The 14,660-nt window shown below is 37.1% G+C and overlaps 1 protein-coding gene across 4 annotated transcripts in view; it reads right to left on the bottom strand.

The window, feature by feature from the left end:
• The window catches only part of USP25 (ubiquitin specific peptidase 25), a 146,262-nt gene that overhangs the window by 65,125 nt on the left and 66,477 nt on the right, over positions 1-14,660 (bottom strand). For 3 of the 4 annotated variants that reach the window (XM_012539505.3, XM_004264459.4, XM_049709728.1), the window contains exon 9: positions 3,368-3,441. In XM_012539505.3, coding sequence (XP_012394959.2) covers positions 3,368-3,441 — 74 coding nt within the window. Of the gene's footprint in view, positions 1-3,367; positions 3,442-6,563; positions 6,782-14,660 lie in introns of those variants that run through there. The other variant, XM_049709729.1, reaches the window with a different exon arrangement.

Raw genomic sequence — 14,660 nt, 5'->3', positions numbered from 1 at the left:
GCAAAGACTTTCAGGCTGCAAAGAACTTGGCATGTTTTAACGAATTAAGGGAAGGAAAGTATAGCTTAAGGGAGCAAGACGGAGATGACAATGAAGAGTCAGGTGAGGGATCAAAATCAAATTCTTAACGAAGTCTAGTAGCCCTTGTTGAGAATTTTTTTCCAGTATATTCTAAATATAATGGAAAGTTACTGAATAATTAAATCTAGGAATAAGAGGCTCAGATTTATATCTCTGAAACATCCTTATGGTTTCTGTGTTAAGTGAGTGATAGACTGTCAGGAGACTATTATAGAATCTATCTAAAAATAAAGGTAGCATTGAATAGGGTGTTAGTAAAAGTGTATAAAAACAGATGAAATGACATACACACATTTATAAATATATACAAAAGGGAGCACCGATAGGACTTGACTGAATGGCTCATAGGCAGGATGGGGAACAGAAGAGAAAGGAAGGTATCAAGAATGATACTCAGATTTTTAGCATGAACAACTGAATTGATTTTTATGTACTGAAAGGGGCACCAGTGAAGGAAGAGTAGAGGATTTTTTTTTTTTTTTTTACTTTTGTTTTAAGGCAGCAGGGAAAATCATTGGTTTCAAATGGCCCATAAGATTTCAAGTTGAAAAGAGGTGGACATAAATAAGTCTGTAACTAAGACTGGTGTGAAGCTATAAATTGGAGAATTGCTAGCTTATTGATAGCAGGAAATCAAGAAAGTGAATGACACTGCCCAAGGAATTATCTGACAGGAAGAGGAAGAGGACCTAAGCTGATTCCCAAGGATCTCCTACCTTTAGATACAGGAAGAACTATAAATATAACTCATAAGAAGTACCCACAGAGGCATGAGAAAGCCAAGATAATATGGTGTGATAGAAGCCAGAGAAGTGTTTTTAAGGAAAGAGTGGGGAAAAGGGGGAGAAGGAGAGAGTGGAGTCAACAGCATTAATAGTTGATAAGAATTCAATAAGAACTGAGAGGGATCCGATGGACTAACACACATGTAAGAAATCAATAACCTTAAAAAGCCCCTTTGAGAAGAGGTCTGGGGACAGAAAATGAAAGTGGGACAGGGAGAATAATTGGAGAGATAGCAGGTGAAAACAAACTCCTCACTTTAAAGGAGCTTATTTCTGAATAAGATTGACTGAAAAAGAGCATGTGAAGGGAGATTTTTTTTTAATTTTAAAGATGTGAAACACCAGAGCACATCTAAATATTGATGAGAAAGACACAGTGAAAGGAAGAAGCTAAAGATACAGAAAAAAAGCAAGATAATGGACAGAATAAGGCCTGAGTGAAAACATGAAAGGATGAGATTCTGAGCACATGTAATGAATAGCCATTGATATTAGACTAAATAATTCCTCTATTACCTGGAGGGACAAATAAAAGAATGTGGTAGAGGTTGGAATGGATCCAAGTTGGGAAGCCTGAAGCTCATATATATGAGGAACTCACTTTTAAGAACTATGATAAAAAAGTTGTAAGCAAAAAATTAGATTCAGAGCCTTAGCGAGGACCCATAGTTAGGCTTCATTAACTTCATGGTAAATCCATGAAATTTGAGTTAAGATCTTTCTCAGAAAATGAAGAGACAAAGAAATTAGATTAGAGGTAGAAAAACTGGAAATAGTTATTGCAGAAAATGGGAAAGAAGACAGTGATTAAACAAAACAAAGATGACTGCCAGGTAGGATTACAGGCTTGGGACCAGTAAAGCTTAGAGTCACTACAACTTTATGATCCATTACAGTTAGCTCATTTGAGTGACTTTCTCCTAGCAATGGTCAGCTTCTCAGTACATGAAGAGAGAAGAGGAATAATAGTTCCATGAGGGTCAGAGACTACCCAGAGAGGTGGTGCCAGAAGGGAATGAGGGGAAAGAGTTTTAGAAATGTATAAGGATGATCATAATGGACAAGGAAGGAAGTAAAGCAAAGACTGAGAAGAACAGAATGGAGGGGTCAATGGCCTAGAAATTCTAGAAGAGTTGAAGAAGTTTTGCAATAGAGTACTTTAGTAAACAAACTGAAAATCACCCCTAATTGAGAGTCACTAGTCTAAAAAAAGGCATTAAGAAGATATATGTAAAAATAATAAAGTGTTCTAAAATAAATTGTTAACAAAGCACACACATAGTTCACTTGGAAATGTATTAAAAGCACATTTATGCAGCACAGTAGCCTTTAAACAACTCACCAAAACCAAGTACAAAGACTTCACTGACTGAGAAATTTTAATAATCACTTTTAAGAATCCAGATAATATAGGTAGAAGTGCTCATGAGAAGTATTACAAATAGTGCCCAGTCACAACCTGATTAGAGCTCCTCTTCTGCTATATACAGTGTTCTACTTCAGATAAAAACTGGTATGATAGTGTGGACATCCCCAATTGGAATACAATGCACTATATAAAATATTCCACTATTTATATAATGAATATTTAGCATTTGAGGCAAACAAAATGTACTAACACCTCAATATAACCTTTAGGATGTCTGATTAAATCCTGAGTTAGTGTCTCCCTTTTTCCAAATCTCAAATATAAAACTACATTCAAACAAAACTTCATGGGACTCCATCACTTAAGATCCTGAAGAAAAATTAATTTCCCAAATTTTATACTTTGGGTGATTTGGGTGAACTTTCAAAAGTTGATGTATAGGGTCATTTGGGAATAACAATTTTTCAAAAATGTATGCTTTGGGACTTAGTAATATTATTACTTGAAGTATATATTATGAGTCAGTTCCCTGCCCTTGTTAGGAAAACCAAAGAGTAACTGGTGAGGCCTGGATTTTACATAACAGGAATAGTATCACTCAACTGATTTTTCAGAAGACAGAGTACAACTCTTTCTTGAAAACTATATTCTGAAGAATTTTATAATCACCCCCAAAATGGAAACCCTGCAATACCCTATGCTAAATTGCTAAGTACAGCTTTCAACATGCATAGACTTGAAACCCTCAAAAACAGTGACCATCATACATCATACCAAGCCCAGTATTAAACTCCAATATTATTTTTAAAAGATCCACCAATTGCCCCATTAATCCCTGTATCCTAACAATTCACAGTATCACAGAACCCGTCCCAGGCAAAGAACATCAGGACAACATTAACTAAGTACCAAGTAGCATATGACAATATACTCTGTACTTTCCTTTACAGGCACTCAATTCTTTGCTTTTTATATAAATGATTAGCAGTAGCAATGCAGCAGAAACTACTAGACAGAGAAAGTCAAATTAAAATTAAAAACCATTCCACAAATAAAGTCACTATCATGACAAAGGAGCTAAAAGCTAATAATATCTCAATTGTAATAAAAAAGTAAACATGTGTAACTATACCTTCAAGCACTCCCACGGCTAGGAATCTTCCATAGAACAACTCTACCATGGGGTTCTTTGGCTTCTCTTCATCCCTAAATATCACATTAAAAATATAAATGTGGTTATAATTCTTAATTTTTAGAACTGTAAATAATAGAGAAAACATTAAAAGAACAATAATATATGCCAAGACAATAACATTTATGTGGTTATCATGTGTTTGGCGCTGCGACTTAGTGTTGGGCCAAGGTACTTAAATTTATTTTCCGTTTCTTCACCTGTCAACTGAGGATAGTAATAGTAATGGAACTCACAAGGTTGTTGTAAGGGTTAAAATGAATTACTATGTGGGACCTCTTATAAGAAGACCTGAGTAGAGTCTGTATTCAGGAAGTGCCTGATCCTTCCATTACCATTTCGACCTTGAACTTTTAGTCTGTACAATACATGCTTATCTGGACTTGTTGGGAAGGAGGGAAAGCCACTTTTAATCAAAATAAATTTCTATAAAATTTCAATAAGTCATTTCCCACATTTACCTAGAAGAATGAACACTAGCCATCAGCAGTGAAGGAGAAAAACACCAGCTTCAACCCAGGTAGCTAAAGAGAAACTCCATAAAGTTTCATGTTGCTGGTAAAATTAGTCATCTGTGAATTTTCCAAATTCTTTAACATATAAATTTGTTGTTTTTCTTTTTTGCTTGAAGCAAATAGAAACTGTCAATTTTAAACTTTTTTTAAACGCTTTGTACCGTGTGGTCTAAAAACACAAAGTTTATTTTGGCCTTGCTATATAAAAGTATGTTGTGTCCACAACTGCAGAGAGACTTTTTCTTCATAAATTTTGTGTTTAAATTAGTAAAACTGATTTATTTTAAAAAAGAGAGAAGGACACTATCTGTCTCTTGATATATGTGTTACATTCACCCTCATTTAAACCATAAAATAATTGGTGGGAAGTACTTCACTTAATCTCTGGAACAATCCTATGAGGTAGTGTGGTGGTCATCAGTGCTATTCAAAGAGATTTCTGTCCCTCTACTTTTAGGTACATAGTAAGAAGCACTTTCCCATTTACTTTTTATTGAAATTTGAAAAAAATCTGAACTGTGATAAAATACACACAATATAAAATTTACCATCTTAACCATTTTTAAGTTTACAGTTCGGCAGTGTTAAGTATATTCACGCTGTTGTACAACCAACTTCCAGAACTATTTTTCATCTTGAGAAACTGATTAAACAACTCCACATTCCTCCCTCCCACCAGGCCCTGGCAACCACCATCCTAACTTTCTGTTTCTTTGAGTTTGACAACTATTGACACATCATATAAGTGACATACAGTGTTTGTCTTTTTGTGACTGGCTAATTTCACTTAGCATCATGTCTTCAAGGTTCATCCATGTGTAGTATGTATCAGTTTCCTTACTTGTTAAGGATATTCCATTGTATGTGTATAACACATTTGTATTTCCATTCATCCATGGACACATCAGTTGCTTTCACCCTGCTATCAATTCTTTTGGATATAAAGTCAGCAGTAGAATTGCTGGATCATGTGGTTAATTCTTGTTTTTTTCATCTTTATAGATACAATTGACCAACAAAACTGTAAGGTATTTAAAGTACAATGTGAAGATCTGACATATGTATACACTGTGAAAGGATTCCCTCCATCAAATAATTATATTAGTATTAATTTTTTGAGGAACCACCATGTTTTCCACAGCAGCTGCACCGTTTTACATTCCCATCAACAGTGCACAAAAGTTTCAATTTTTTCACATCTTCATCAACACATGTTATTTTCTGTTTTGTTTTGGTTTTGGTTTGGTGAGGGTTTTTTTGGTTTTTGTTTTTTGATAGCAGCCATCCTAATGAGTATGAGGTGTTCCCATTAACTTTGAAGTTAAGTAAACCACATGACTTGCTCTGCACAACAAAATGTGAGTGGAAGTAATGTGTGCCATTTCTGGGCTGTAACTTTGAGAGCCAATATACTTTCCACTGATGTGGTGATCCCAGAATCCTGTGATGAGATGAAGCCTCTGTCAGTGTAAGGCCCTGTCAATGGATGTGCAGAGCCCGTTGCTCACACTCATTGGGCATAGCTAAGGCTATGACATAAACCTCTGAAGTTTGGGGGATGTTGCCACAGGATTATCTAGCCCACCCTAAATGGCAGCAGGTGGCACTCTTACCTCTATTGCACTGGTAATAAAACTGTAGACTACGCTAAGTCACTTGCCCAAATTCACACAACTAGTAAGTGCTCAAACTGAAAAGCAAACTCAAGTCTGCCTCTAAAACCTATGAATCCTCCCACTATGCATACTTAATCTCTGGGCATTTTAACTCTATGAAAATAGTTTATTTCACACCTTATTTTTTACACTGTGACTTGAGACTGATATGGGGGAGAGGAAGAATCCAAAGATTGTCTCTCTTAATGTAAAAGTCTATGAATCTTTAGACATAAATATTAGTATATCCATTTCCACAGGTCATATTTCCATGTAGAAAAGCAACATTCCTGGTTTCTCTCCTTACTGTCACATACATACTGCATAGAAAGAGCAGTGACATACCAGGTTGGTGACTTTGGCCGAAGAAACTGGGTAAGAGCTGCTCGACTAATTCTGAATTCTCTTTCCAAATCTTCGTATCTGAATTTTGGTCTGCTCTCCACTGACTTGTGGTATGCACACTGACCTTCCCTAAGGAGTCAGACAGACCAATCTTCTAGAAATTGTTTACCCTGTCCTTCTTTGCAACCTCTCAGAGGTCTTACTCTTTACTGTGCATTTAAGCTTTGAACGTCAGGGACTAACACTGTGGTTATCAACAGAAATGTAAGGAACCCAAGTGAAGAGCAATTTAAAAGACGTGAGACTTCTATTGATATAACAAAAATGATATACCCACCACTTGCATGAAGAAAAGCTAGATTGACACAAATAGCAAAGGGCAAAAGAAATCACTAAAGAAAACCTGTATCAGGGACACTTTAGCCTTGGGAATTAGGTCAACACAGAAAGAGTTCAGAGATCTAGGGCAACTGATAGAGTAACCTACTCAGTGCTTCCCAATCTTTTTAATGTCACTGGCACACAGATAATATATGCAGAGAACTCTGGAATAAAACCACATGTTTTCTCATGATCACAGAAACAGGATCAATACCTCCACATACCTATAATCTGGCTTACCATGGCACAACAACTGGAAAGCTCTGTTCTAGATAGGCAGAGCATAGTGGTTCAAAAAGTTTTAGCTTGGGGCTTCCCTGGTGGCGCAGTGGTTGAGAGTCCGCCTGCCGATGCAGGGGACATGGGTTCGTGCCCCGGTCCGGGAGGATCCCACATGCCGCGGAGCGGCTGGGCCCGTGAGCCATGGCCGCTGAGCATGTGCGTCCGGGGCCTGTGCTCCGCGGCGGGAGAGGCCACAACGGTGAGAGGCCCACGTACCGCAAAAAAAAAAAAAAAAAAAAAAAAATTTTAGCTCCATAAACAGTAAAGAAAAAACAAAACTACTGAGAAATGAATGAGGAGAAGGACATATTTCAAATAAGACAATTTTAGATGAAATGGGAAAGTTCTAGCTTCTTTTAAAACAGTTTTAGGAAACGGGGAGAGAACTTTTTAGTTACTAGATCAGAAAAGTTGACACTGGGACCCAAAGAAATTTTTCAAAAGTAAATGAGTAATAAGGAAAGATCTCCAAAATCAGAAAAGAATGATCCTTTCAGAAATAACCAGGATTCAGGAAACAGTCAAGTGGCAGTCTTCTAAGGCTAGAGATAAAAAGTAATCAGGGAGTTGTGTTGCAGATAGGTTACTATATGAGCTGCTTATAGAAAATCTGGATAGATTTGAGGAGGAACTAGGGATTTCACGGTAAAACGTTCAAAGAATTACTGAGAGAACTTCAAAGAGACTCAGTAATCATTGATGAGGATATAGATATTGTTCACATTCTGAGGAAACAAGCTCAATAAATGTTGGGTGTTGGAACTCTAAGGAAAAGTACAAGGAACGTGAGTTTTACTAAAGAGGAGCCAGGGTGGACAATCATAGATCAAGTCCACACATGGGCTGTCTGCTGGTCTGACAGGACAGAACCCTGGTGGAATTCTGCAACACAAAAGAGGTGAAGGTGGACAATGCATGTTTGAACAATAAATTACTTGGGCATACTCCTAACTCATATTTCACTAGCTCTCATTATGAGGGCCCTATCAAGAAAATACAGAGGAACATGTTAGACAAAAACAAATTTATAGGTCAGAATACAAAGTCAAAAGAAGAAAAAGAGAAGATACTCGTCCACGAAACACAGCTGGTCCTGAATGAGGTAGAAGCTAAGAAGCAGGTTAAACTATTAAAAAATCAGCCAAGCCTTCCTTAAAGAAGAATGAAAAAAACGTCTATGTAACTGAACCTTAAAGGGCTATCCCGCCCAGAAAAAAAAAAGTAGCAGAAAGAAATAGAGTCAAGTCCTAGAACTTTCAAAAGCTTAGGAAAGAGCATATCATAGAGATGATGATCTTCACTGGATGCTGGAACTCAGGTTTCAGAAGCATCAACAGCAGAGTCAGTTCAGCAATCTGATAGGGAGATTTACAAATGAAGCTAACATGAAGAGAAGAAAGAAACTACCTAGAAAGCATGTTTTACAGGCCTAAACAATCCCATACCAATGCAATGGCAACAACCACTGGCACAGAAATATGTTATTAGAAAGAGCTTACATTCAATGCAGCACTGAGGGCCAGAAAACTGAAGCTCGTTAAGAAAAATGTAACTTAAGAGTTTTGGTGGACAGAAAAGAAGGGCACCTGACCAGAGCTGTTAGCATCATAAACTTCTAAATATGTCAAGAAGGAAGCGGCTTTGTTCAATGCCACATTCTCAAGACAGTTTCCAACAGTAGAATTTTTTCCCTCAGATACTGTAGATTTAGCACCATAATCTCGAGAGATTTCTTCCAACGTAAGTTTATAAGTAGTTGTCTAAGACCAATTGGCCCTTAATGACAGGCATCTTGGCAGAACTAAAACCATTATGATTGCCTCCATTTATGACATTATCCAGATTTTCTGCTACAGTCTTTAGCAACAATAACTTGAGTCTGGATTGTACTAAGATCTAGGAATATTATAGCTGGACTGAAAGTTAAAGGGCTGAAGTTGTGTTTTGTTTCAAAATTTCAAAAGTAAGAGATCAATGTTAATCATGTGTCCTAATAATCCTTCAAAATCTAAAATTAGAGTATATGAAATTCAACATTTGAAGGACTGAAAGAACTACACACATACAAGTGAAAGACAATACAGGCTTCACCTGAAGAACCTCAACTCAATTCAGGCACAGAATTCAACTCAATTCAGGCCTGTAGTATAAAGGCTGAACAAACTCAGAAAGTCAAAAATGATTTCTTTTTTGTTAGACTGCAACGAAAGGGCAAAAGAATCTGACTTTCAAGTATAATTTGTTTGGATTTTTCCTTAAAAGATCAAGTAGATATAATTTGGAAACTTATTTTTCCCCTGAGAATTTGAGAACAAATGAGGAGGGCTATATAAAATTTTAGAAGCATCTCCTAGTTGCTAACAATATATAATTAGAATATTTTTACTTTAATTCAATCTCATTGCAGACTACGTTATTATGCCTTTTTTGGACAATAAGCCTGCCCATAATTTTAAAATAGAAAAAGAAATGATACATCTAACTAAGAAACTAAAAGACCTGTACTCAGAAAACTAGGAAACTGATGAAAGAAACTGCAGACATAAACAAATGGAAATATATATGGTGCTCATGGATTGAAAGAATTAGTATTGTTAAAATGATCATACTACCCAAAACAATCTACAGATTCAATGTATCTCTATAAAAATACCAAAGGCAGTTTTCACAACACTAGAACAAATAATTCTAAAATTTGTATGGAAACACAAAAGACCCTGAATACACAAAACAATCTTGAGAAAAAAGAGCAAAACCAAAAGTATCAAGCTGCCCCTAGTAACCCAGCTGGAACCGGTCTGAGGTGGCGCAGGGCCTGTGAGTTTGGTTTTAAGTGCCTGGTGGGAAAGCACATGTAAGTGCAACTCCTTTCTCGGAATGAGAAAATTATTGCTCAGAAAGGCACAACTTGTCTAAGTTTACACAGCTAGTTGGCAGATTGGCTAGGACTTGGTTTTTGTCATCAAAGTCAGTGCTCTTTAAGCTATCTAGGAGCAGACAAGATGGCCGAGAAGAAGGACCTGAGCTAGCCGTCTCTCACACAAACACCAAAATCACAACTACCTGCTGAACAACCATTGACAAAAAATGACTGAAACCAACCAAAAAAGGATACTCTAGTTCCAAAGACAAGGAAGAAGCCACAATGAGAAGGTAGGAGGGGCGTATTCGTGATCAAATCCCATACATGCTGAGTGGGGAACCCACAAACTAGAAAATAATTATACTGCAGAGGTTCTCCCACAGGAAAGAGAGTTCTGAGCCCCACATCAGGCTACCCAGTCTGGGCATCTGGCATTAGGAGGAGGAGCCCCCAGAGCATTTGCTTTGAAGGCCAGCAGGGCTTGATCACAGGAACTCCACAGGACTAGGGGAAACAGAAGTGCCACTCTTGGAGGGTGAACACAAGGTCTTGTGCACACCGGGACCCAGGGGAAAAAGCAGTGACTTCACAGGAGCCTGGGACAGACCTACCTGCTGGTCTTGGAAGGTCTCTGGGAGAGGCAGGGGGCGGCTCTGGCTCACTGCAGGAACAAGGACACTGGTGGCAGAGGTACTGGTGAGTACTACTCATTGGCGTGAGCTGTCCTGGAGGCCACCATTTTGATGCAAAGACCTGGTCCCACCCAAGAGCCCTTAGGCTCCAGTGCTGGGATGCCGCAGGCCAAACAACCAACAGGGTAGGAACACAGTCCCACCCATCAGCAGACAGGCTGCTTTAAGTTTTCCTGAGCCCACAGCTGCTTCTGAACACACTGCTTGACAGAGCCCTGCTCACCATAGAGACAAGACCCAGCTCCACCCACCAGTGGGCAGGTATCAGTCCCTCCCACCTGGAAGCCTACACAAGCCTCTTAGACCAGCCTCACCTACCAGGGGTCAGACACCAGAAGCAAGAGGAACTACAATCCTGCAGCCTGTGACACTGCAAATACAAAGTTAGATAAAATGAGACAGCAGAGGAACATGTTCCAGATGAAGTAACAAGATAAAACCCCAGAAGAACAACTAAGTGAAGTGCAGACAGGCAATCTAACTGAAAAAGAATTCAGAGTAATAGTAAAGATGATCCAAGATCTTGGAAAAAGAACGGAGGCACAGACCAAGAAGATATAGGGAATGTTTAACAAGGAGCTAGAAGATTTAAAGAACAAACAGAGTTCAACAATACAGTATCTGCAATGAAAAACACACTAGAATAAATCAATAGCAGAATAAATGAGGCAGAAGGATGGATAAGTGAACTGGAAGACAGAATGGTGAAAATCACTGCTGTGGAACAGAATAATGAAAAAAGAATAAAAGAAATGGAGGACAGTTTAAGAGATCTCTGGGACAACATTAAATGCACGAACATTCGTATTATAGAGGTCCCATAAGGAGAGGAAAGGGCCTGAGAAAACATTTGAAAAGATAATAGCTGAAAACTTACCTAACATGGGAAAGGAAACAGTTACCCAAGTCCAGGAAGCACAGAGAATGCCATACAGGATAAACCCAAGGAGGAACACACCAAGACACATATTAATCAAATTGACAAAAGTTAAAGACAAAGAGAAAATATTAAAAGCATCAAGGGAAAAGCAACAAATAACATACAAGGGAATCCCTATAAGGTTATCAGTTGATTTTTTAGCAGAAACTCTGCAGGCCAGAATGGACCAACACATATATCTAAAGTGATGAAGGGAAAAAAACCTACAAGTATATTCTTATATTCTACCCAGCAAAGCTCTCGTTCAGATTCAAAAGAGAAATCAAAAGCTTTACAGACCAGCAAAAGCTAAGAGAATTCAGCAACACCAAACCTACTTTACAACAAATGCTAAAGGGATTTCTCTAGGCAGAAAAGAAAAGGCCACAACTAGAAACAAGAAAATTACAAATGGGAAAGCTCACCAGTAAAGGCAGGAAAATATACATACATAAATATGGTATCAAAACCAGCAACTGTGAGAAGAGGTGAGTACAAATATAGAATACTGGAAATGCATTTGAAATTAAGAGACCAGAAACTTAAAACAATCTTGTATATACATATGGACTGCTATATCAAAACTTCACGGTAACCACAAACCAAAAATCTATAATAGATACACACACAAAAAAGAAAAAGCAATATAAACACAACACTAAAGACAGTCATCAAATCACAAGAGAAGAGAAAAATATAGGAAGGGAAGAAAAAAGACCTGCAAAAACAAACCCAAAACAATTAACAAAATGGCAGTAAGTATGTATCAGTAATGATCTTAAACATAAATGGATTAAATGCTCCAACCAAAAGCAAAAACAAGAACCTTATGTATGCTGTCTACAAGAGACCCACTTCAGATCTAGGGACACATACAGACTGAAAGTGAGGGGATGGACAAAGGTATTTCATACAAATGGAAATCAAAAGAAAGCTGGAGTCGCAAAATTCATATCAGACAAAATAGACTTTAAAATAAAGACTGTTACAAGAGACAAAGAAGGACATTACATAATAATCAAGGGAAAAATACAAGAAGAGAAAACAATTGTAAGTACATATGCATCCAACATAGGAGCACCTCAACATAGAAGGCAAATGTTAACAGCCATAAAAGGAGAAATCAACAGTAAAACAATAAGAGTGGAGAACATTAACAGCCCACTTACATCAATAGACAGATCATCCAGACAGAAAGCCAATAAGGAAGCACAGGCCTTAAATGACACACTAAATCACATAGACTTAATTGATATTTATAGAGCATTCCATCTGAAAGTAGCAGAACACACAATCTTTTCAAGTGAACATGGAACATACTCCAGCACAGATCACATCATGAGCCATAAAGCAAGCCTCTATAAATTTGAGACTGAAATCGTATCAAGCATCTTTTCCGACCACGACACTATGAGATCGGACAACAGATACGAGAAAAAACTAAAAAAACACCAACACGTGGAGGCTAAACCATATGCTACTAAATAACCAATGGATCACTGAAGAAGTCAAAGAGGAAATCAAAAAATACCTAGAGGTGAATGAAAATGAAAACATGATGATCTGAAACCTACAGTACACAGCAAAAGCAGTTCTAAGAGCAAAGTTTATAGCAATACAATCTTACCTCAGGAAAAAAGAAACATCCCAATTAAACAACCTAACCTTACACCTAAAGCAACTAGAGAAAGAACAACAAACAAAACTTAAAGCTAGCAGAAGGAAAGAAATCATAAAGATTAGAACAGAAATAAATTAAATAGAGATGAAAAAAACAATAAAAAAAGATCAATGAAACTAAAACCTAGCTCTTTGAAAAGACAAACAAAATTGATAACCTTTAGCCAGACTCATGAAGAAAAAGAGGGTGATGGCTCTAATCAATAAAATTAGAAAAAAAAAAAAAGGAGAAGTTACAACTGACACCACAGAAATAAAAAGGAGCATAGAAGACTACTATAAGCAATTATATACCAATAAAATGGACAACTTAGAAGAAATGGACAAATTCTTAGAAAGGTACAATCTCACAAAACTGAACCAGGAAGAAATAGGAAATATGAACAGACCAATCACAAGCACTAATTGAAACTGTTACATAAAAGCTTCCAACAAACAAAAGCCCAGGACCAGATGGCTTCACAGGTGAATTCTATCAACCATTTTAGTGACTAGTTAACAAGTATCCTTCTGAAACTATTTCAAAAATTGCAGAGGAAGGAACACTCCAAACTCATTCTATTAGGCCACCATGACCCTGATAGTAATACCAAAGATACCACAAAAAAAGAAAATTAAAGGCCGATATCACTAATGAACATGATGTAAAAATGAATGATGTAAAAATCCTCAACAAACTACTAGCAAACTGAATCCAAAAACGCATTAAAAGGATTATACACCTTGATCAAGTGGGATTTATCCCAGAGATGCAAGAACTTTTCGATCTCTGTAAATCAATCAGTGTGATACACCACATTAACAAACTGAAGATTAAAAACCATACGATCATCTCAATAGATGCAGAAAAAACTTTTATCAAAATTCAACACCCATTTATGATAAACACTCTCCAGAAAGTGGGCATAGAGGGAACCTACCTCAACATAATAAAGGCCATGTATGACAAAACCCACAGCTAACATCATACTCAATGGTGAAAAACTGAAAGCATTTCCTTTAAGATCAGGAATAAGACTAGGATGTCCACTCTAGCCACTTTTATTCTGCATAGTTTTGGAAGGCCTAGCCATGGTAATCAGAGAAGAAAAAGAAATAAAAGGAATCCAAATTGGAATATAAGTAAAACTGTCACTGTTTGCAGATGACATGATACTATACACAGAAGATCCTAAAGATGGTACCAGAAAACTACTAGAGCTCATCAATGAATCTGGTAAAGTTGCAGGATTCAAAATTAATACACAAAAATCTGTTGCATTTCTATAAACTAATAACAAAAGATCTGAAAGAGAAATTAAGGAAACAATCCCATTTGCCATCGCATCAAAAAGAATAAATTACCTAGGAATAAACCTACCTAAGGAGGCAAAAGACCTGAACTCTGAAAACTATAAGCTGCTGATGAAAGAAATCGAAGATGAATGATACAAATAGATGGAAAGATATATCATGTTCTTGGATTGGAAGAATCAACAATGTCAAAATGACTATACTACCCAAGGTAATCTACAGATTCAATGTAATCCCTACCAAATTACAAATGGCATTTTTTGCCGATCTAGAACAAAAAAATCTTAAAACTCGTATGGAAACAAAAGACCCCAAATACCGAAAGCAATTTTGAGAAAGAAAAACTGAGCTGGAGGAATCAGCCTCCCTGACTTTAGCTACAGTAATGAAAACAGTATGGTAATGGCACAAAGAGTGACTTGCAGATCAACGGAACAGGATAGAAAGCCCAGAAATAAAACCATGCACCTACAGTCAATTAATCTATGACAAAGGAGGCAAGAATATACAATGGAGAAAAAACAGTCTCCTCAATAAGTCGTGCTGGGAAAACTGCACAGCTATATATAAAAGAATGAAATTAGAGCATTTGCTAACACCATACAGAA

Source organism: Orcinus orca, chromosome 5 (genome assembly GCF_937001465.1).
Source record: "Orcinus orca chromosome 5, mOrcOrc1.1, whole genome shotgun sequence".
In the NCBI taxonomy this organism is placed as follows: domain Eukaryota; kingdom Metazoa; phylum Chordata; class Mammalia; order Artiodactyla; family Delphinidae; genus Orcinus; species Orcinus orca.
The sequence above is the reverse complement of the archived record's forward strand: the minus strand, read 5'-3'. Positions and strand labels throughout refer to the sequence as shown.